Source organism: Oryzias latipes, chromosome 14 (genome assembly GCF_002234675.1).
Source record: "Oryzias latipes chromosome 14, ASM223467v1".
In the NCBI taxonomy this organism is placed as follows: domain Eukaryota; kingdom Metazoa; phylum Chordata; class Actinopteri; order Beloniformes; family Adrianichthyidae; genus Oryzias; species Oryzias latipes.
This window is the reverse complement of record NC_019872.2, coordinates 29,244,608-29,268,868: the sequence shown is the minus strand read 5'-3', so window position 1 is coordinate 29,268,868 and position 24,261 is coordinate 29,244,608. Positions and strand designations below refer to the sequence as shown.

At 41.5% G+C, this 24,261-nt stretch overlaps 1 protein-coding gene across 2 annotated transcripts in view; it reads left to right on the top strand.

Annotated features, from left to right (window-relative positions):
• The window catches only part of LOC101160340 (polypeptide N-acetylgalactosaminyltransferase 10), a 48,060-nt gene that overhangs the window by 10,758 nt on the left and 13,041 nt on the right, over positions 1-24,261 (top strand). For both annotated transcript variants that reach the window (XM_020709176.2, XM_011483983.3), the window contains exons 3-6: positions 1,899-2,037; positions 3,395-3,561; positions 18,253-18,438; positions 21,164-21,347. In XM_020709176.2, coding sequence (XP_020564835.1) covers positions 1,899-2,037; positions 3,395-3,561; positions 18,253-18,438; positions 21,164-21,347 — 676 coding nt within the window. The remainder of the gene's footprint in view (positions 1-1,898; positions 2,038-3,394; positions 3,562-18,252; positions 18,439-21,163; positions 21,348-24,261) is intronic.

Below are 24,261 nucleotides of genomic sequence, written 5' to 3'. Positions count from 1 at the left end.
CAGATCAATACTGTTTGTTGCGTCACAATTAAACACTCTTAATCAGCATTGATTGGACCTCGGGTACTGAGATGAAAAAACTTTTTTATCCTTTGTTGAAAGGTTTAATTTGTCTTTTCATAAACCTTAAAGAGAAATGAAGGTGAGGAATGACTGTGAGGACCAGAGGTTTTGACGGTGTTCATGGTTGAATCAATACTTTGATTTGTTTAAGCATTTCAGACGAGGCACAAAAGGCTGAGACTTTATTTTAGGGCCTGCAGCTCCTGAAGTCAATGTGCTATTTATTCTCTCTGTAGGCAGTTCTAAATGTCTCCCAGCTGGTGCACTCTGCGAGCTCGGGCGGAAAAAAGTTGTAGAAGGAAGTTAACTCCAATTATGACTGAGCTCACATTTGCCACTAATAAGGATCAGATTCTAAAGGCAAAGGAGAACAGCTCCTTTAAATCCTGACGCTTACGTTTTCTTTGAAAAAGTTTGACACGTTTTGAGGTGGAATGAGAAGCAAAACATGTGGGTGTGAGATCGCTTAAAGTTTATTCAGAACAGTTCCTGAGCCGGCTGCTTTTATCTCACTTGAGAAGATTGAAACTTTAGGTTAAAGCAGCGAAAAACCTGTGAGAAAATAAACTTTACATGCCTGAGGATTCTGGGATTTTCCTTCTCTGGCTTGTCACAAACCTTAAAAAGGGTTTAAGCCTCCGTTGATGTGATGTTGTGATGAAAGCATCCGTGTTGGTGAGTGAAGACGTGATGAGCGGCATGTCGTTGGCTACCAGCCTTCAGGGTTTGCCTCCCAGGTTTACAGGCTGTTCAATGGAAGGGAATGGAACCATTTGGCTTCATTTTTCCCAAAAGAGGAACTTTTCATGGTGAGGTTTTCCATCTCTGCCTCTTTATGTTTGCCAATTAGTTGGTTGGGGGTTCAAATCCGAATCTTAGAACTTACTGTATCTTTGGCCCAGACACTGACCCCTGAAGTGGCTTTAAATAAACTCCTGTGTAATATGAAAAAAAGGAAACAGGTTTTTTTCTAACTTTTTTATGAATGATAACGAATCTCTGAAGCGTTCTGACCTTCCCCCCCCCCCAAACAATTTTAAATTCACCAGTTTGGGGCTTCAAAACGGTCCAGCTTAAGAATACTCACAAATATGCATAGAATCTCTCGGTTTGAGTGTTTAGAACGGCAAAAGCTGAATATCTGATGGAAAACAAACATAAACGTTATTATCAAGATGATGTGAATAATAAATAAACCAAACATGAGGGAATGAAGGAGCTTCTGCTCTGATGGATATCCAGAACCCGCCGGATGATAACGTGTTCTCCTCTAGCTCAGTTTCACACAAATCATTCATAATTGACCCAGGATAAATCAGGATAATTACCTATCAATTATGTCAGGAGAGGTGTCTGTAAATAATTATCACGCTGATTTTCCACCATTAATTAAACAGAAAAATCCAATGAGGATTTGAAGCTGTTGGTCCAACTGGTCAGATTCTCCTCAACAAGAACCTCTGTGCAGCTGGATTTTCATGGCCTGATGGAATGATCAGGCTTTGTATTCCCTCCACAAATGTTTGTATCTGAGTATAGTAACGAGTTGTTGCTGATGGTAATGAAACCAGGCACTAGATGAGTCAGATTTTCACCAAAATGAGCTAAAGTTGATTAAAAATGGCAAAAGGAGATTTAGACTCCTGCTCCAAGTCCTGCACTTTATTTAGTGTGGTTGCCTTTCACACTGCGCTGTCGAGGGTGGACTAGCCTGAGAAGGTCATGCAGTAACGATTGGCTTCTCTTTGGGGGGCAGTATTGTCTACCTAAAGCTTTGACCTGGAAAGTCAGCGGTTTGAGCGTCTGCCGGTCGTCATGATGGTTGTGTTTGACAGGAAATGGAGAGCAGGGGAAACCGTTTCCTGTGACGGAGACCGACCGGGTCGATCAGGCCTACAGGGAGAACGGCTTCAACATTTACGTCAGCAACCGGATCTCTCTGAACCGCTCGCTTCCCGACATCCGCCATGAAAAGTGAGTCCAGCAGATGCTGTTTGTCTTCACAGGAATGATCACTTTTAAAAAGGGAGAATGCTCTACATAAGTGTCAAAAATAGGAAGGATTTTCCTGAAAACCACTGTTTTCTCTGGAACCGTTCCTTCACGTTCATGCACAAAACAGCAGGGAACTCTATCAGTTCTTTGTGTTCAGACAGATCCAAATGGATGTTTGCCTTGATCTGTTGCTTCTGCAGTTTTTTGTTTCAAACCGTTTCAGTATCTCTGAGCATGCAGCTGCAGATCTAAAGCAGCTAGAAAAGACGACGGGAAAAAAGGAAAACTGCTGTTTCAAAAGGTCTGGCTTGAAGGCCTTTTCACAGAGGTGGAGGATTTTTCCAAACTCACGTTTACAGGGGGTGGTTGTGTTTTTAGAAATGTTCAAATGTTTGGTCTGGAACTTCAGTTTTATATGTAAACAGTCAGAACTAATTCAGCTAAATGCTTTGCATTATATTTGTTGATATAGTTATAATTTACAATCAAGAAGGTTCGAGTTTTTAGGGGCTTTGTTTGAAATGTGATTATTGTTGCTTCATTTTCTCGACTGTCTCTTTTTCAATACATTTCTAGAAAAGTTTTCTGCTAAAAGTGTTTGATTTTTGGTTGAATTGGTTTGACTAGGATTAGTGAGCATGACTGTAATGTTCTAACCCTTCTAAATGGTAAATGGCGTATACTTATATAGCGCCTTTCTTCCTACAAGGACAAAGCGCTTTACAGTCACAGACCCATTCACACAGTCACACACACATTCACACACTGATGGCGGCTCCGCTGCCAAACACAGGCACCTGCCTACCACCAGAGGCAAGGTGGGGTTCAGTGTCTTGCCCAAGGACACTTCGACTCATGGGCGTGCAAGGCGGGTATCAAACCTGCAATCTTATGATCATGGGTCGACCGCCCTACCGCTGCACCACGGCCGCCCCAAGGATGAAGACACAGACTAACGTTTGGCTCTTTTAGTGTTTCTGCTTCAGAATGAGGACATACTGAGTCAGCAGAGACTGTTTAAAAACCAGAATCTGTATATAAGCAGAAAAGAAAGCAAAGCAAAGACTTTTATTGTGAAAGTCTTCCTTCTCCTGGTTCTTCAGGAAATAGTTTCTGTTTTTTCTAAAACAGTGAATGATAGAAAAAGGATTCAGTGTTGGGTTGGGAGAAGATTGCTGCTGGAATTGAGTCCAGAGATCAGAACTGCTGTCTGCGAGTCTTCGTCCATCGCCTCCGTGTCCCCAGACCTGCTGCAGAGAACAACAAAGAGCAGCTGCTGGCTGAACGCGGCGCCACGTGAACACCGCCGGCGTAAAACGTGTCCCTGTGTTTGCAGCTGCAGGCAGAAGCTGTACGCAGAGAAGCTCCCCAACACCACCATCATCATCCCGTTCCACAACGAGGGCTGGTCCTCCCTGCTGAGGACCGTCCACAGCGTGATCAACCGCTCGCCCCCTCGGCTGGTGGCTGAGATCATCCTGGTGGACGACTTCAGCGACAAAGGTACAGCGGACTCTAACTCTGCCGTTGGTCTCAAACCAGAAAACAGAAGTGTTCTCGGCACTTTGCCAAGTGAGAGAGTTTTTAACCTGAAATAACCAATTTATTCATGTGATCCCTCAATGACCTTCAGATATTTTTTCATTTTTATTTTCCTATACGGAGAAGGATTTTGTCTTTTATTGCAGTTTCACTGAACCTGGAAGCAACATTCAGGCAGCTCTCACAGCATCAGCTGCCAAAAACATTAAAGTGTCTTGGTGCTCTGAAACATACACGGTCATTAAGTGTAGAATTTATATTTGTCAAAGCAGTAAAATGTTGTTCTAGTAGTCCTTGCAGGATAAAAACCTCAAATTTATCTAAACACCAATTTCCTAAATGTGACAGAAGCCTTCGTTTCTGCCCTGAAGGGCGACGGGCCGCTCTGGACCAGAATAAAGTCAGACTTAACGTCCCAATGAAATGGCCAAGGACAAGCATGACGAGGAGGAGAGGGAAATGTTTGGGGGCATGGTGGAACCCGGGGCCAGCCGCTGCAGTCAGGCTCAAACCGCATCCTTCAGCGCTCCTCAACCACAGCCCGCCTGCTTGTTGATTATCGCTCGCTGCCACCGGAGCTCTGTTAAAGATTTGTCTAGCTCTCGCCTTCACTGTAATGACACGTTCTGCGTTTGGAGGTCGACTCTGATCAAAAGCCACGACTCTCAACCTCCCTCTGCCAACTGCAGTGAAACAAAGCTGGCATCTGCATCTGAGAGGGTCTAGTGTTTTATTTGTGTCACATTATAGAGACAGAGAAAAGGTTTTCATCTATGTCAAGTGTTAATTTTTGGCTCATAAACGCCCCAAACACTAGATGGCAATGTATTTCTTTTTGGCAAACCATTTTTAAATAACAGAACACTTTTGTGCAGCTCGGTTTTTAACCTTCTTTGCAATTTATTTTTTTCTTTTTTCGTCTTCCTCACTTTTTTACTGTTACACTTTCCATCTTTAGATTTCATGCTGAAAAATATGCATCATTTACGATTATTGATGTCTAACTGTTTGATAGGGACGATGCGCATTAAAAGAGTCGTAGATGTAAATATACCGTAGTTTAGCAATGATGCTAATTTGCCTCCATAGTCTCCCGCATCTATAGAATCACACACATAACACAATTACATTATAATACAGAAGTACTAGAAAATACACTAGTTAGTTATGAAACTAAACCAGCGATTGATTTACATTCAGTGAAAGTAGCATTAGTCATTCCCTAACAGAGGGAGGGAAGTGTTCAAAAAATCCACTGGCCTTCACACAAAGAGCATCACTGCCACCTCTAGAGGCAGCTCTGCTCTTCAGACCACTGGGACTTATTTTCTTAAAGAAATCAGACGTTGGAGGTAAGACGAGTCCGTGTAACTCTTTGTTCGATAGACCACAAGACCTCAAAAGTCTCAAATTCTCCAAAGGTTCTACTTTTTAAAATCATTGCAAGAATGAAATGAGGGTATAGTGATTGATTGATTTCAAGCCTTTTCAGCATTGAAAACAAATGAAAAGACAATCAAAATTAAAGTACAATGTTCTAAAATATTATTAATGATTAACATGCTTTGTTTTAAAGTATTTTTGTAGTAATCGGTTATCTTTTCTTAAAATCTGTGTTTTGTTTTATCCACTCACTCACTCACTCACTCACTCACTCACTCACTCACTCAGGAATGCACCGTGACACTATAGCTAAAAATAATCCTTAGAAAAAAGGTTTTTGCATTTTTCTTCTGAGTTTTATTATTTAATGAAGAGGTTTTGTTGCTGTGCACAAACATGAGCTGAGAAGACTCCTATGAAAATAGATGGGGATGATGTCATCAAACTGCAGCCGACAAACGCAGTTTATCGGATCAAACTCCTGCGGATTCTGCGGCATCGCAGCAGCCAGGAGGAAAACTCCCTGTTGCTTTTCCCTGCAGATTAATTAGTCAAACTGTTCCAGCTGTTTTCTGAGAATAATCTGTAAATTTAGCTAAGTAATTATTCCAGAATACTTTACCTCAAACTTGAGGTTCTGATTTTAACCTCTCCACTGTTAAGTCAAACGTCGTCCGCTGAGAGGAAAGTTTACGTTGAAAAACATTTGTCTGCTGAGAGCGGCGTACCCCGACAGGGAGCTTGGCAGAAGCAGAATGATTGTAATGTGATTGTTTCAGTATTACAGCAGTAAAGTGATGCTCAGAGTTTTCTCCCGCGCTGCGCGGAACGGTCATGCTGAGTGAACAGCTGAGTGTGTTCCTCGCCGTTTGGCATTTGCTTTGAAGCAGGACTGATGCTTGGGCCCCGAGTCATTTCACGGCTTTTTGGCCAGAAGCGGTTAGGAAAGTAGCTGGAACTTTCCACATATAGGAGGAGAAAGGAAAAGAGAAGTGCAGCCCTGTTCTCGCTGCACAGAGATCCACTGGAGAGGAACAGGCTTTTCTGCTGGCATGTTCTGCTGTTTGGAGCTGCACACTCAAACATGTCAGCTTACTTCTGGATCTGATAGACTGAGGTTCTATGATCAATGACACTTACAATACGTACAATGACATTTAAAAGTGCATCATTCATTAAAAATACAAAAGTAAATAATTTACAATGAATCAATAAAAAATGCATCATTTGGTCTTAAAAAACAATAAAATGCAACTAATTAATACATATATAATACATAAAAATGTATCATCATTTTGTCAATAACAAAAAAAACAACAACCAAAAAGTGCATCAGTTGTTAAGATAAAGAAGTTGCATTTAGAACGTATTAAACATGTCAAAACAAGCCTTATAATAATAATTATACTTAAAATAAATCTCCTTACCTTTGGTGTCATCCCTCCATTTATAGTTTTAAATCTATATAGTGCCATGTCTCAGCATCAGACACTTTCAAAGGAAGCTAAAAATACAATCAGCTCAGGTTATTTTAATTAAAAAAGTCACATATGAGCTTTAATGAGTGATTAAAGATATTTAATAAGAAAACATGTAATTATAAAAAGAACCAGGAGGTTTCATAAACCTCTTTTAACGGTCTCTTATTGTAAGGTGGTGGGGGTTTAAACTACTTCTTACCATTGACAGTGAATAAGAACTGGACTGAGTGACTCCTCCCCCCATGGCGTTCCAAACAGGAAGTGGTTCCAAGAAGCCAAAGTCCCATAGAATTCTATAGGGAAACAAACAGCTGTTACTCATTCTATTGGTCAGAAGGTGGGGGGGTTACTAGTGGGTGTCACCTATAATTTCCAGAATTGATTTGATTCACCAGAGCCTGGATAGATCAACTCATTATCCAATTCTTTGGATCCACTCAATTTAGTTCAATTTTGAATGTACGCATTTAGACATATTTTTATAGAAATCCAAAAATAATCTATAAATGTTTGGAATCTGATACAATTCACATACTGTTAAATGTATTAGTGACATAATAAACCAATGAGATTGTTAACACCATCCAGTGGTTCCTCAAACAGAGAAGCTCCAACAAACATGTGCAGATCATTAACATTATTAACAGATCATTAACATTGTAAACTACCTCATATTACAAAAATAAATGTTCTGTTTCTCCTGGAGGCGGTTCAGTTTGGCCACTAGGTGGAGCTCACGCTATAGCTGTGCACTTTATTCCAGAAGATTTGAACAAAACAAAAAAAAAATGGTGCTTAAGAAGTCTCCAGCTTGTTCAGAATGCAGCAGCAAGATTGGTAGCAGGAACTAGCTATTATGCGTTATAAGTCACTGGAAAAGGAGAGGATCTCTACTTCTATGGACCGATTATTAAGCTTGGATCGATTCAGAACGATTAATCGAGTTTATCAACCCAGCCCTATAGGGGTCGCATCTGTTATTTTAGTAAGGGTGAGAAAAAAAGATGTTACTGGATGTGAGAATAATGATGCAGGGATTGGATGTTTACGATAAATGATGTGGAACAGCAGCCTAATTTATCTGCTTTTTGGTTGGGTTAACTTTAATCTTTAAGATTCTGTTCATGGTTCACCATACGGAATACACACACTTCCACCAACTACACCCCACTCTGACTGTTTACAAATGCTAAATAACTGACTACTACGCATGTGTGCAATAACAGACAATATTTATTATGCTGCGCTCACGGCAACTCAACTCATTCCATTCTATTTTGTTCATACGTATTTAATTTTAATTGTTATTGTACATATTGTACATTTTTTATTAGAGATGTGAGTTACAGTATTTTTATTTATTTATTTAATTTATTTATTTATTTTATTTATTTTATTTATTTTATTTATTTTATTTATTTTATTTATTTTATTTTATCTTCACTACTCCAAGGTTGCTGCAATTTCATGGGATCACCATGTACAATGACAATAAAAGGATTCTGATTCTGGTAAAACTCCTCTGTGTTTCTGAGCATGGAGACAATGAATGGCCCCACCTCTGAACCATACGCCAATCAAAGTCTGACCTCACAAAGTGAGGGGTCCAGTTAGGGATGTACTAGTCACAGTAACCAATCAGAAGGGAGCTTTCATCGCTGGCAATGGGGCAATACCCAAACTCTCTTGTGACAGAACGAAGCAGAAAAGGAAAATCGAAACACCTAAAATCTGTCAGGCAAATACATTTTTCCTGGTTTTAAACTGCATCGTTTTCCTGAAACCTAACAACCTGTGAGAAACAGCAATCATGTGTATAAATGGAAGAGGACATTAGAATAGATGTGTGTTTTTCCACACATTCAACACATTTCCAGCATTATTTCACACACAAATGTTCACTGGGGAGCTTATTAACCGTCAAAATAAAAACTCATTATTTATCATTGTAGCTGCAGGTGACAGTTGTCTATAGTGAAACCCCCCACGGCCGGCTGGCAGCCAGCATGACCCCCGCCCCCCCATGACTTTTTTGGTACTAAAACAGTAGAAACTGAGAAGTTTGTTCAGTATTTAATGATGCAAGAAAAAGTCCTATTCATTCATCTCCTTTGGCCATGTCGCTGTGGGGACGTTTCTCCTTGTCTAGGTGTGTGTGTGTGTGTGTGTGAGTGTGTGTGTAGGAGGGGGGGGGCACTCAGTTAACTGTTATATAAAATGAAGTCAAGATTTTTCCCTTCTGACCCTGAAGAAGCAGAACAGCTGACGTTTCTACAGATTTCTTTGAACAAGAACTTTTGATTTTATGCAGACTTTAATGTGAGAAGACCCCCCCCCCCCCCCCCAGACACTTTTACAGATGCTCCCAAATAAATAAAACCTCTGATTTTAGCGCTTAGCATGATCTAGAACTCAAACACTCGCCCAGCTGAGATTCTGCTATTTGATTTTGTTTTTATCTCACTTTTAAGTCAGTTCGCCTCCTGCCCAACGACAGAATGCGAAAATATTCCAGTTTTGATAAGTTCTGACATTTTTTTACTCGTAATCACATTAAACTGATGTTCCAGTGCAGTTCGGGGCTCAGAAATACATCAACGTTTGTGAGCTCAGAGTGTCAGATACGCATTTTTGCCTCCAGCTCACAAAGCTGCTCCATAATTCTCACTCTTTCTGATGGAGCTAGAATGGTCAGAAAAACAACAAAAAGTCAGGAAACACAACAAAAACGGTTGGAAAAATAAAACGAGAACACTTAGGAAACCAAAGACTGTTTTTGGAGAAAATCCTCTAGGGACACAAATATTTAAGTTTAGGAAGTTATTTAAAAAATTGAAGCTACCATCAAAGGCCGTTAGCTTAAAGCATTTTGTATTACTTGTCTTTTGCAATTGTTTTTCCAATTGAAGCGACAGGTCTTAGCAAACATACTGATACTGTCGTATGGTATCCTTACGCCTTAATTTTGCCATCATTGATGCACGCACACTAGCTCCTTACCGACTGTGCGCAAATGCTCTAGGCATAGGTGTGCACGTGATACTGTAGGACATCCACAGTAAGTACACTCTGATTATCTGACAGTCAGGCTGAACTCAAAGACTAAGCACCGTCCCTTGAACATCACAACAGGCCCCCTGCACAGTCTGAAGGATTTGGGGATTCGAAAAAAAGAAAAATCTGTACGACACGCCGGCGTCTTACCTAATTCACCTTGACTTACCCTTACGTGTCGTATAAGTGTTCACTAAGACCTGTCGCCCGCAGCATGCCTGTAGAGAAAAACGGGCTCACTGGGTGGTCTACCATCTTAAAAATTGCTGCGGGCGACATAAATGCATGTGACAAAAGCTTTACAACCCTCATTGTTACTTTCTCACTTTAACGTGGTTCCCCAAATTATGAAATTATGACTGATTTATAATCTCTATGATGTAGATTTTCGGTTTGTAGTCCTTTATGCTTCAACTATAAGAGGACATCATGTTTACCTATAGTATCAGCACATGTGTACTAACTACTGGGTAAAAAATGGGATGTCTTCCAAAGTTTTTGTCTTTGTTGGTATCAGTTCCTATTTTGTTTATTGCCTAACATGTTTTGTTCATGGACATGTCAGTTTATGCTGCACCTCTGCTTTTCCTACCTTTAGCATTACGTCCGTTTTCTTATTAAACTTTATGTCTTTACCTGGCTGCTCCCCCTCTGCACACCTGCTTCCAGCTTCCTTTGAAAACCTCACGACTCACTGATTCTTATTCAGGAGTGAAAAAGTGACTTGTCACGTCTTCACAGCCAGAAACAAAAACCTGTGTTTGTTCTGCGAGAGCGCGCTGGCACGCGCCTCCATCGGCACCGTGTGATGGAAACCTGCCATTGGCAGATAGATCGTACAATTACTTTCCCACTTTCTGCTCCCTGATGGGATCTGTTGAGCAAACGGCTGCAATACTTCATTTCAAATCAGGAGCGCTGGGCTCTTATGCAGAGCGCCGTTTGATGTATTTGCAGTCAAACGCAGAAAGGCTGCCGGCGGGAATGAGTTCAATCCTGCAGCCACCAGCGAGCTGCTTGCAGGACGTCCACCACGAGAGCGAAAATATTTCAGCCCCAGCTTTTTATTGTATGCTGAAAGGAAAATAAACCCCCACCCCTGCAGGTTTACTGCCCCGCTGATGTCAGCTGCGTTGCATGTGAAATAAATTCAGCAGAGAAGAAATGAGAAGCATTCCCAAACTGAGAGCTGTCATGTGCTATGGCCACATCAATACGACAGAAGCTGTTGAATGCTTTTCTTTCAAAGCACATTTGAGAATCCCAGATAAGAGGTGAAGTGACACTAATGGAGTCTGAGCGCTGACAGATTTCTGCCATTCCTCAGGCACTTCTCCTCTGAGAGCCAGTTTTCATTTCAGATTCAAAATGCAAGAAGCTTTAAAAATTCTTTTTTGTCAGCTTTTGTTTACGTCTGTTCATGCAAATGAGGCGTTTTTTAGGAAAACCTCCTTTGTCATTTTCTACTCTTTGATTCCTGTTCACGGTTGAGGATTTACTGAAACTTTTTCCTGATACTGTTCCTCTGGGATCCTCCAGGAAATCATTAGAAGAAAGATGTAAACTTAGATTAGTATTTCATTAGTATTTTAACATGATTTTGACCAGCATTTGAACTGATTCTCACTATGAAACCTTGTGCTATCCAACGCACTTTAACATTGGGAGTTGGGTCATCTAGACCCACTAGACAGTGCTCTGAACCTTTTTTCTTCAATGATTTGCGATCTTCACTGGTGTCCATGGATTACATGAAATCTTTCCACCTTTATCCACCTTTGTCATGGTAGGGAGAACACCTCAATGGAAGGGGGGGGGTCATCTAAGATAGCACAAGGGATAAGAAGGAAAGAGCTAATTTTCCAAAGAAAACTGTTTGTTTTTTAGAGGAGTTGCACTCGTCTTCTGCTTCGCTGCAGTTAATTTGTTGTCTCTGTCTTTACACGGTCCTGAGAAAGACGGTTACCTGCCCCAATGGGAGTTCAAGGCCGTGCCCCACAGCCACTTCATTTTACAAACTGTATGTGTGTGATAAAGATCATTCATACGTGTTTTTTGTGTTCGTCATTCATCGATGTGTGCAGACGTCCATGGAGGGTGTCAGAGACGGATCTTTACGTGAGTTCGGGTTTGAGCTGTTCAAAAATTTTGATCGGTTGAGAATTACGCAGTTTACGTATGTTTTACATATTTTATACGCAATTATTACGTAAATCCTACGCAGCTGTGGGTGATTTTTGAGAGATGCATACGTAAATTTGTGTCTTTCCGTGACCGTTCCACGGTAGTCTAACCGTCGTTTTGCGCTTGTACCAAAGATGTATGACTTTTAGATCGCGTATACGTTAAAATAATGTAATTGATGCACAAATCACTAATGAATTGCATATAAACAGCGCAATAATTACACACGGTTCATGTTCTAGTTGTTGTTCTAGTCATGTTCTAGTTCTGGTTTACGTGTTCTTTGCGTGGTTTATTTGTATTTCTTCTGTGGTTTTACCGTGGCTCATTAGTTATGCATTCGTGAAAATTTTACATAAAGACCACAACTTTTCTCACTTTTTCCACATTTATTCTTGTATGACCAATTTCTATTCATGTATTATGCACAAAACGTACATAGAGGCTGTGAAACACGGCCTTTAGAGGTCGAATGTGTCTAGTTGTGGTTGAGGCTTAAGGCTTGTTCACACCAGGACGAATTTCGCGCGCCATATTCGCCGACGTTTAACGCCTCATGACTAAACAAAGGGCACCAATGTGAGTGTGCACACCCACGCGAAAAACGCCACGCGTAAAAGCGTCATTTTTTAAAAAATGCCTCGGGTTCGTTTTTTTGGTTTGACGCACCGCGTCAAAAACTATACGACCAATCAGAATGGCGCTTTTGCACACGTGTCTGGAGCTGCTGAAGTTACAGTAAAACACAACTTGGGGCGCTCAAACACAAAACTGTCTTGGTGAGCACACATACGTAACGGCGAAAAAGATAGACGCCAAGTAGCGTCTACACTGCCGCGAAGAAATAAGACGAAGAAGTCGAACTCACTGACGGACATTATGAAATATCCCCGAAAACGCTCATGATACATTTTCAGCTCTTGTACCAGTCGATAAACTCCCCATGTTCTTCTCTTCTCGTAACTATGGGATGTACCCTATGGGATGTACCTTTTCCGGCGTCTTTCATCATTCTACAGAACAATAATTTCTTCATCGCTAAAACTGGAGCTGGAGCTTCTGGTGCTGGAAATATTCATGTTTTCTTTGTATGATTCTGACAAGCGCGTAAATACTTGCTCTCTTCTTCTGAGTGAAAAGCGACTTTAAGACGCGTAAAGTTGCGCAGCGCCACCTTGTGTACAGGGGTATTTCTGTTTTACATTAAGCGCCATCTAATGTCAGGGAATGAAATTGCATGTTGGCTCGGCTCATCGTCAGCGAAAATCGCCTGGGTGTGAACACAAAAAACGTGTTGAAAAACGCTGGCGAATAACGTGCGCCGATATTCGTCCCGGTGTGTACGGCCCTTTAGATCCAGGTAGTTTTTGACCATCTTGGGGAATATTGGAGCAGCAATTTCTCTTCCAAAGATGCCAGAAGCTGTAGAATTTCACATCTGTGATTATTCAATCTGGAGGATTTCCATTTTATACATGACAATATTACATCTTTGCAGATGATGCAGTTCTATTCCAGTAATTTGTATCTTCAGAAACACAGCTTAACTAATGTGAAGTTCTGGTCCTCTTGTGAAAAAGGCAGGTTGATCTATCTAGTTATAAAATTATGAAAAGAAATGTTTTGAATGACAGTTGGTTGTTTTTTTATTTGAATAAAAAGGCAATCAGGAGACTTTTCTACTGTTTCTTTTCTGGGATTCAGCTGATAATTCCAACTAACTCACAACTAACGAAAGACGTTACTTTAGGAAAGATTCTCTGTCTAGGATGTTAAACCTGCAAAACACATTGGAAATTAGGTAAAGCAGAGTTTTTCTCTTGAGCTTGACTTCACCCACTTGTAAACATCTCCCAGGAATCTGTCATAGTATGGTCAGAGAAAAGGAAACAGTGTGATGTGCAAAGTTACAAGCACATACATTTATAAAGCTTGCTGTGCACATTTATGACAATTTCAAGGCAAACTTTTCTTTCAGACATTGTTTTTCCAACTTTGGGACAGTTTTATCAATTATTTAGCAACATGGGCTGCTTGGAGAAGCTGCTGTCAGCACTGCAGGGCAACTTTGAAGAGCCTTATCAACAGTGGCAGCTGCAGCATCTGGATGATGGAGTGGTGGGGAGAGGCAGCCGTGCTGATGAGGAGATAAGGGATGATTGGTGAGACAGGCAGTGATGCAGACGAGTTCGAAGGGGGAGAGGAAGCAATGCAGAAATACTGAACAAAGTTTGGCGTGTCTGCTCTTTTAAGCCTGTGTGTGCGTGTGCATGTGCACAGGAAGATAATGAGTTAATGGTGCTCTGTGAAGTGTGACGGACAGTGGGGGTTATGAAGAGGGAGACGGATGACAGAGGACAATAACAGCTAATTGAGACTTGCCATTTGGAAGCAGCTCTCAGTGGGAGGTGATCGATTCATACATCTCCTTGTGGAGGAGAAGAGTGGATGAGTCATGTTGGCGTGGCGAGGATGGAGCAAATGGCCTCCGCTGTAGCGTCTCTGATGCATTTGTCCGAGTCAGACAAAGAAGTCGTGCTCTTCTGTTAAAAACCACTTAGCCCAGGGGTGGGCAATTCCAGGCCTTGAGGGCCGGTGTGTCTGCATGATTTCCAGATAGTCTTGCCCTACTCATGGCTGATTACCTGCTTCAGGTGTGTCCAGCCAATTAGAACATGCCAGAGCAGGGTATGCTGGAAAACATGCAGGAATGCGGCCCTCAGTGCCCACGTCTGACTTAGCCTGTCACTCCGAGCCAACCTTCAGCATCTCACAGCTCCACCTTTCACCTCATGGGCTAACAGGAAATTCCATGAAGGTGGGAAAATATTTGGAGTTTTAATTATCATTTTCTGTCATTATTCCAATTTCATTTTTATTTGCATATCTAATAAAGTAAATCAGATATGTTTTATAAACTTCAGGATGTTTCTGTAAACTCTCTTGCTCCCAGAAGATCCACAGTTTGAATCTTCTATGGGACATGGATGCCTGTCTGGCTTATCTCCACTTTCTACCAACACAGCCCTTTTTAACTTTTAGCTCAAAACCAACCACCCTCATGTTTCTCTCAACCTCTTTTGAGTCCAAGGGAAACTTTTCCTTTGACAAAAATCACAAAGCACACCAGCAACCAAAAATGTCAAAAACCAGAGAAACTCTGTGGTCTGTATTGATAAACAGATGTGATTGACCCAATTCAGACTGAAATTGGCTGCTGGAGATTGAGTTTAGAACCACTCAGATCACCCTGACCTTCACCCATTGACTTTACATGAGAGCTGGACTGAAAACCAGGAGAAAAGACCTGGAAGTGACACATTTGGAGTAAAAGCTGAGAACTAATGTAGTTTGATCAGAAATCTGGGATTAAATCTTCAGACAAACTAAATTAAAATCAACTTAATTAAAAGACAAAATGACAAAAAAAAAGAGCTGAAGTCAGAGCCTGATCAACAGGCAGACTTGAGTCATTACTCAAACTGTTAGTTATATATCTGAGCTTGAACCCTGACGGTGACTGAACGCTTGCTGCCAGCAGAGAAAAGGCAGAATTAGGGATCTTAGTTCATAGAAGCATTTTTATGAAGAAAAACAACAACGGATGCATGGAACGGTGGTTTTAGGAGGATTTTCCAATTCCCATCATAAGTCCATCACAAATGCTGAGCGCTTTAAAACTTCTCACTGTTAAATGACCCCCCCCCCAGTGCAGCTTCAGCCCAACAATGTCCTCTTTCCACTTTCTAATAAAGACTAATGTGTTCGCCGACATCGCCTCACTCTCATTAGAGTGATTAATTACCTCCTTGCTTTTGGTAAACAGTATGAGCCAGTCTCCAATTTATTCAGGCAAAATTAACCAATCACAATTAACCCCCCCCCCCCCCCCCACATAAGGGTGAAGGTGCTTTGATTCATTTTTTCCAGGCCTCTTGTTAGTGCAGTGATGTAAACGTCACTTTATGTGGGGGATTAGCATTCATGAGCACAGTCAGCCTTGAAGTGGCTGCTGCTCAATGTCTTGAGTTATTACAGATGTGTGTGTGTGTGTGGGGGGGGTCAAGAGGCATCCCATTCAATAGTTTCTACATCAAGTGGTATCAAATTTAGTTAACAAAACAGCAGCAACGTTGGGGGAAGAAAACCTTCAGCTTTGCATTTTTAACGGTTAAAACAAAGTCTGGACTGTTTGGGTCTGAAAATGTTTGCAGAAGTTGAGTTAGGAGGGAGTTCAGAGGAACCCAAAGTTCAGTTCAGTTTGAATTATTTAGCCCAATATTACAACACAGCTGTCTTAATGGGCTTCTCTAATTGTACAGAACATAAAATCAGCTGTTAAGGTTGACGATGATGCGTTTGAACTTGAGCCCCGTTCAAGTCACTCAAGGACAGTTTAAGCCTCTGTCACATGCATCCATATGGGGGGTTGACCCGTACGGGTTCTGTGGTTCTTTGGGTTGTCCGGGCCCGTGGAGGGCCGTAGAGAGGAGCGGCTGCATCCTAAGGGGAACGCAGACATGTCTTGCGATTCCCTTAAGGCTATTCCGTCATGACAATGGAACATACCACTGTTGTACGTGTGGTTAGTGTATGAAGAAGTATTTGTAAGGATAATGGAGGTTACATCCATTTATAACTACGGGTGATGCTGTCGTATCACATGAACAGCACTGACGGGCTCCGTCTGCAGGTTTTCAGCGGTTGAAAAACTAAAAAATCCGCACAATATGTCTACATGTCAGCTACTTTCACCCTTACTTACCATTACATGTTGTGTAAGTGTTCTCTTCGACCTATGGCTCCCATCATGGGCACCGAGCGGTCTACGATCTTGATATTTCGTGCGGGTCACCAGCCTGCCCCGTACAGGTTTGACAATTTTACACCTGCAGACAGCCTGCATCCACCCATAAGGGCATTTGGGACTAAGGCGCAACAGTTAAAAGCAGCATTAAAGTTCAGTAAAAGACAATGTAAATAAGGAACAACAAATAAAACGGGGAAGTAGGTTGCTGTAAGCAGATTCTGGGTTTGGGTTGAGGAGTGAGTAAAAAAAGATCCTAATGTGGTTCAAACAGAAGAAACCAAATGCAACTCTGATCTAAGAGAAGGAAACACTGGTTCCAGTCCTGCCTTACTGCCTTATGGTCAGACTGTTGATCTGACATGAAGATCAGAAGCCGAGAGCCTTCACGTGTTAATTGGCCCATTTTTTTACTGAAATTGTTGGAGACATGGTGATAAAAATGAGAAATTCTATGTTTTCTTGATCAACCCCATTCAGGCAAGACATTCTTCTGAGAACTGCTGAAAAATATCAACAGTATATAGAAATAGCATGAAATAAACGAAGTCATTGCTTAAACGATGACCGAGAAAAATGCTGCGGTCTGAATACATGATTCTTTTTACAATATCTCTCAATGATAAAAAGCGTTTCCTTCCTTCAGCCTCAGATAGCAGTGTGGAGGGGGGAACCAAGGACTACGGGTTATTTTAAGTACGAAGAACACTCATTATGTTTAGCTTTCATTTCGCTTTCATTATTTTCACTCTGTTACAGTTGTTCTGTCTTTATTCTCAGCTATGCAATATGAAAAATAGAAGCAATTACCGTTGACGGTTTCCCCCGTATGGCTGCAGGTCACGTCCCGCTTTTTAAAGGAAAGCCTTTCAAAGCTCCTTCTCTCAAATTCTGTCAAAGAAGACTCTGCAGGAAATTAAATCTAGCATCTAAAGGATGAAGGGAAAAGGTCGGTCAATCTCTGCTCGTCTTCACACAGGCAGCATTGTGTCTGTTTGTAAAGAAACTGTCTCAGTCGTATGTCATCTTTGGAAAGCCCTGACAGCTCCGGCGATTTCATTTTACTCTAAAGAAAAATGGGGCTCTGTTGCAAAGTGTTCCTGGACTTGGACAGTTTCCACCTGCTGTTCTGACAAAAGCAGCAGGTGAATATCATCCACTTTCACTCTGCTTTACCATGTGGAAGAGGAATTTCCTAAACTAACTGGACTGAAAAATAGGATTTTTGTTCACCACAGCTTCAAATGCCCCTCTAGTTGGAGCAAAAGGGAGGAGCCAGAGGGGCAGGGAAAGAATTCACATTTGGTCTTTTAGGGGTTAGAGAATGGTGAGAGAATGTGGACTTTGCTATACATCTGACCACTTGTGCCTCCAAGTTTTTCCTTTTTTTTTCTGTTATGAGCCTTTGACTAATGTTAGTTGCTAAGGAGTTTGGGAAACAAAAAAGACCCGGACCTGAAGACCTGTTGGGGTTTGAACTTCCTGTATACCTTCAGAGTCTCCAGAGGTTCTCATAGAGCTCACTTCAGGGACAGCAGGTTGTCCAGCTTCAGTAGCTACGATCCCAAATCATCACACACCCACTGCCATGTTTGAGGTGGTATAAGTGCTGTATTGGCTGACATTTTGCTGCTTTGAACATTGTCACCAAACATGCTATGATTGGTGTTTTTGTGCAGCTAATCGGGTGGTCAAGTCCACGATGCTCTTCAGACTCTGACAGAAAGTCTGACATCTTTTCAGAACACCTGAAGGTGGCGCTGGAGGAGTACATGAAGCGCTTTCCGAAGGTTCGGATCCTGAGGACCAAGAAGAGGGAGGGGCTGATAAGGACACGCCTGCTGGGCGCTGGGGCCGCCAAAGGAGAGGTCATCACCTTCTTGGACTCTCACTGTGAGGCTAATGTCAACTGGCTGCCCCCCCTGCTGGGTAAGGACCACACACTCATATAAAGAGGCTAAAACCAAATAAACTGGCGTCTATCAGGCCTGTCGTTCATGCGGGTCACGTTTTTGCAGAAGTTATTGTCTGAAGATGTTTCCTTTGAGCTTTAAAGACCTTCCACAGATTGATTTTTTGAAGAAGACAAACGTTGGGAACCATTTTTATGCTTTCTCTACCCGTCTTTTCTTAGAAAAATGATGAGCATCTCGTGCTCATGCTGGAGAGGTGGATTTTTTTTCTCTGCACCTTAGCATCCGAGATAGAAAACCAGACACCCACAAAGAAAGACAAGGTTTGAGTTTTTCCTGAAAGATGTTCACCTTCTCTATCTTGTCTTTACTTTCCTTACTGATGTGATGCATTCACAAGAACAGCTTCCAAAGAAAGTTTTTGAAATTGAAGTTAAATCCGTTCGGCGTCCTCAAGCCCTCTGAGCGCTCCACTTCAGCACAGAAAACCCAAAATCGACTGAACACAGACATGCAGGTCAGCCGTCTGAACCAGCCTTTCATTCTAGCTGCAGCTTAGAAAGGAGCCAAGTCCATCCACATCTCTGGGATTTCTGAGTGTTCAGGGAGATGTGGAGAACTGGTTCTGCATAGGACATCCAAGACCTTTCAGAGTATAAAACGGCCTCTGAGGACCAGACTTGTACTGTCCTGCATCTATTCCAACCACCCTTATCAAACGATGCACAGCATGGTAAAAACAACATTTCAGAAGGGATTATATGCAATCTATTTAATGATAAAAAGCACAATGTGTCAATATTGTTTAAAAATAATATATCGTATTCACAAATACGGTGAAAACCGTGTGGTTTCCAAATACTCTGAGGACAAAAGGATGTTACTTTTTTATAAAAATAATTCTTATCATTATTAAGACAATATATAGACATACCAAACATTTCACATTCATTAAAATGAAAGCGTTGGTCCCAACTGTTCTTATAGGTGGATACAGGCTGTCTGCGGGTGAAAAATGGCCAAACAGGTGACCCGCTTGAGATGTCAAGGTCGTAGACCACTCAGTGCACCCATATATGGTCATGGACCTCATCCCGCCCATGTGACTGAAGCTTTAACAATCACCTTTGTGTAAAATGTTACTCGTTACTTCAGTAGTGTTTTAACTGTTTTTTAACTCTTACTTAAAATGACAATTTATGTATTTATTATTCATAAAATCAAATACTTTTCATACAAAATATAATACATATATATAATAAAACAGTAAATATAATATAAAGTCTTTGCTACCTGAATAGAAGTTTCAGTTAGTGTTGGAATATTCTGATCCAGCTGTGTCAAAGATCTGTTTAGCAGATGAAATGGAAAAATGAAGTGGTATCTACAGTATTTCAGACGTCTGTGTGTTTCTTTGGACTCCATGGACCATATCTTTATCACAGTTGGTGTGAGGATTCTGTGGCTTATTTTGGTGTTAAAGTTGTGTTTGTGGTCATGTTCTGAGTTGTCCCTTGTCAATCACCCACAGCGGTCGTCATCTGCTCTGCCCTTCCCCCGGTTGCTCCATGGTTTTGTCATCTTAGGTCCGACACCAGCAGTTCCTGACAGTTGGGAAAAAGATGTCCAGAAGGTTCTGCTTTTCAAAAGGTGTTCCTGTTGCAGTTGGAGCAAAACTTTCTTCATGTTTCTTTTAAATTGCTTTTTCCACAAGAGCACCAACAGCCCTGAAGCATCAAGCAGTCTGCCCCCCCACTGTGAGCTTGAGCGCCTCCTCTTCAAGCCTGTGAACTTTCTCATAGACACATTTCCACTTCCTCACTCGCCTCCTTTCCATAAGCGCTCGGTGCTCGGCCCAGCTCCGCCACAGGGCGCCGTCGCTCTTTTGACATTAAATGGAGCGACCTGTGTTACCGCCTTTTGACCTCTTCATACATTAAGAGGGAAAAGGTTGTTTGTAAGATAACAGAGTCAGTGAAAATCTTGGCATCACTGAAGAGGAGCTTTGATAAAAGGATGCCAGAGATAACTGAGACAATTTTTATCCAAAGTTTGTCTGACACTCTTACCATAAAACCAAAGTATAACATCCAAACCTCCAGAAAATTCTGCCTCACCTTTGACCTCTTTTTAATGAGCCACATTAGTCTGATCATAACCTCTTTCTTTTGGAGGAAGGATTTCCTTCTCTGAGTCACTACCGACAAGTCACGACCTTCAATGGAGGTTCAGAGACTACAAACATAGAGTCTCCCGAACTACAGTAGATACAGTCTTTAGGAATACTCTGTGTGTGTCTGTGTGTGTTTGTCTTAAAGTCAAACAGCGTACAGCAGCGTACACTGCTGCTGCTGTGTCCGCTACAGTTTCATAAATGAATCTCAGAGTCCTAATCCCAACAGAAGTCCATTTTATGAGGCAGCAGTAAAATCTAGTGTCTCCATTGGATTTGCTCATCTTTCTGCTGGAATTGAGAGAATTAAATGTCTGGAAAAGCTGGAATTTATACTATAGTTCTTACTGTCAATAATAACAGAAAGACCAAGAAGTGGATTGACTTCTGTACCAGACTCTCCACTCCAATGACTGAACCATTGATGGACTCCAAAATGTTTTGCTGTGGGACATATTTTCCTTCAGGCATCTACCAAGTTGGCCAACCTCTGTGTCTGTGATGAAGCATCACATTGACTGTAAAACAGCCTGCAAACATCTACCATCAGCCCACATATCTTCTTTAGATCGGATTGTCCAGAACAGGAAGACCATCGTGTGTCCCATGATTGACGTCATCGACCATGACAACTTTGGCTACGACACACAGGCGGGGGACGCCATGCGAGGGGCATTTGACTGGGAAATGTACTACAAACGGATCCCAATCCCTGCAGAGATGAGGACAGACGACCCAACTGAACCGTTTGAGTGAGTGACCACACATCCCATTTCTGATAGTCAAGTGTTGCATATCGGTGCAAAGCTGTCATTTCCTGTGTCAGAATCAGCGGATTCATGTTGATTGATGTTGAATATGTCACAGATCGTGTGTCATTTAAGTCTTGCTGGTGACACTTCTGGTGTTAAAGGGTTAAAAAAAAGGTTTCCATGGAAAATGGACAGAATTTTAGTTCCTTTGAATACATAAACACATGAATAGAAGCAGCTTTTAGTTTGGTTTTAGTTTGCTGGGAAGTTGACCCTTTTTTAGGATCCAGGTTTTGTTGTGAGCTCAGAAAAACGCGCTACAGATCTGCTGATTTGGTTAGAATACCACTTTGAATTACATACAGGTGCGGCTCAGGTGTTTAAGATGCAAAACCTTTTTCATTTTAAATAGTAAAAAATTGAAATGTATGCTTGAATTTAAATAAACAGATGGTTCCAGGTTAACACAGTTTCTTTTCGTTTTAAAAATGACAGCCTGCTTTGGTGATGAGTGTGTGTTGGAGAAAGCTGAAGTTGTCAGTCTGTTTAAGCCGCAGTGACCCTGCGGCTTTTCCCAGCCGTCGCACACAGCTCACGAGGCGCCCAAAGCTTTCAGAGCAGGGGTGGGTAAACTACGGCCCGTGGGCTGGATCAGGCCCGCCTCCATGTTTGGTCTGACCCACTGAACATTATCAGAGACCCATGTTTTTTAGTTTATCTGGCCACACGATCAAGACGTGACATTTTCTTCCCCCTCTTCTGCAGTCTGTGCTCCAACCTGAAACCCTCCAAAGTCTCTGTCAAACAGAACAGAAGACAGTCTTCCCTTTCTACGTCACAGTTCATCTTTCCCACTTTAGATCATTCTTTTAGAGAAATTATTCTGTTTTTTTTAAAACAGCACACCCTGTTCTGTGTCCTGATTGGCTGCAGACCCTGTCAATCAATCTCCTCTGTGTCTCTTGTACAGAAACGTGGAGCTCTTCAGATCAGAAATCTGTGATCGATCAGATCTTTGTTTTCATTCTAAGATCCTGGACTTAATTTCTATGAAGGTTTGATAATTTAAACAAGAGAAAAGGTGAAAATGTTCATGTCTGTGTGAGAAAAGTGTATTCATGCAGTGAGGAGTTTTACTGCCATAAACGTCTGGAATCAGACTCCGTGGATTTCACCGATCAGGGTTATTTTTAGAACGTAACTCCTGCAATAAACGAGGAAACTCTGTTCTGGTGAGAAGCTAACGCAGATATATGCGTAGCTGCAGCAGAAGACATAGAAATGAGCTTTTTACTGGATGAGAAACAGACGTGCAGAACACAGCTGCTCAGTTTTAGTGCAAACTGTGAGACGTGAGGAGCTGCTGCTTCAAAGTCTCAGCGGGAAAATGACGGCAGAGGATCCACTATTTAATGTTTTCTTCTTAATGTATCAGTATATTTTTTCCTGACTTTTTGTCTTTTAAAATCACAGTTATTTGGTCATTTTTTTCATAAATAGTGTTATTTATTTTATTAAAAGGATCATAAATTAATAAATAAATTAATAAATAAAAAATTAATAAAACTTGATTATAGAGTTTTACAATAAAAAGATCAAAGAAGTTTAGAGAAAGAGTTATTGTGGCCTAACAGAAAAAGTTTGGGGCCTCCGCTCTAGCATCCGTGTGGTGTTTGAAGATCTGTTGTTTTTCATTCTTCCCATCATTCAAACACCACATGAATGCAGCATTTCTCCAAGTTTTACAGAGATACATGAAGCCATTGGTGCAATTGGCTCTAAAACAAAATTTTAACCTAAAACATCTCAAATGTTCTGTTTTAAAATATCATTTTCAATCCAAATCTTTTCATCCAGATTCCATGTTATTTCTTTCTCACTCCACGCATCTGCTCCTGGTCCGGCCCTTCTATCCAGTTTTAGGACCCTATGTGGGACGCCAGTCAAAATATTTGCCCGCCCCTTTCTGTCCAACGATGATCATTTTTAACTGATCCTCCTCAGGGACCACTGCAGCAGACCACCTGCCTCGCTGCCTCGCCTTCTTGCAGGCTTTGAGAACTCGTCCACCTTCTCACTAAATCCATATGTGAAGGTATTTTTGCCCCGGAGGAGATGGGGAGAGGGAACCTGCCGTAGTGAGGTGATAATTGGCTTTGCTTTCAAAACAGCTTCATCAGAAATGTGACATGAACATGCGTTTGCGTGTTTCCACCTGCTGCCCCAGTTTGTCTGCCTCAGGTGTGCAGCAGCAGTGATGTAGATCAGCAGCATAACAAGTCCTGCCTGCAACAGGACAGGTCAGCGCACACACAGTCTCTGCGGTGGGTTGATGGAAAATATGAGGAACAACCTGCAATCTGAGCGTTTAGCCCCTCCTCTCTGCTTTGATACATTTCTAAATGCCTAAGTATGTTCTTTTTTATCTGAAGATTCCAGATCAAACTCTAGATCTATGTATACATTTTACATATCGTATCGTATGCAATAACTGGTATGAAGCCCATTGAGACTATTGTTGTAATATTGGGCTATAGATCTTCGTCTTTTTAATTCTTTCTTTGGTTTGTTTGCTTGTTCACTGCTTTACTTTGAATGCCACAACAACATTTAAATTCTGTGTTTTTTTGTTTTTGTTTAGAGCAGTGGCCCCCAGGCCGTCTCACAGACCGGTACCAGTCTCTGGCTCACTTACCGGGCTGCAAGCCCAAAAAAAAAACCCTCCATAACTTGCGTATTTTACGGGCTCGGGTTTAAGATCTTACCTCTATTCTCCATATCAGTCGTTCACCTCGGTCACATGTCTTAGAAATATTCAATACCTTCTTAGAGCAGCTAAATTAAAAGCCAAAGCTATTAAAGATAATAAAAAGACAAAGGTCTTTGAGGAGATAAGAGGAAACAGCAGAAAAGT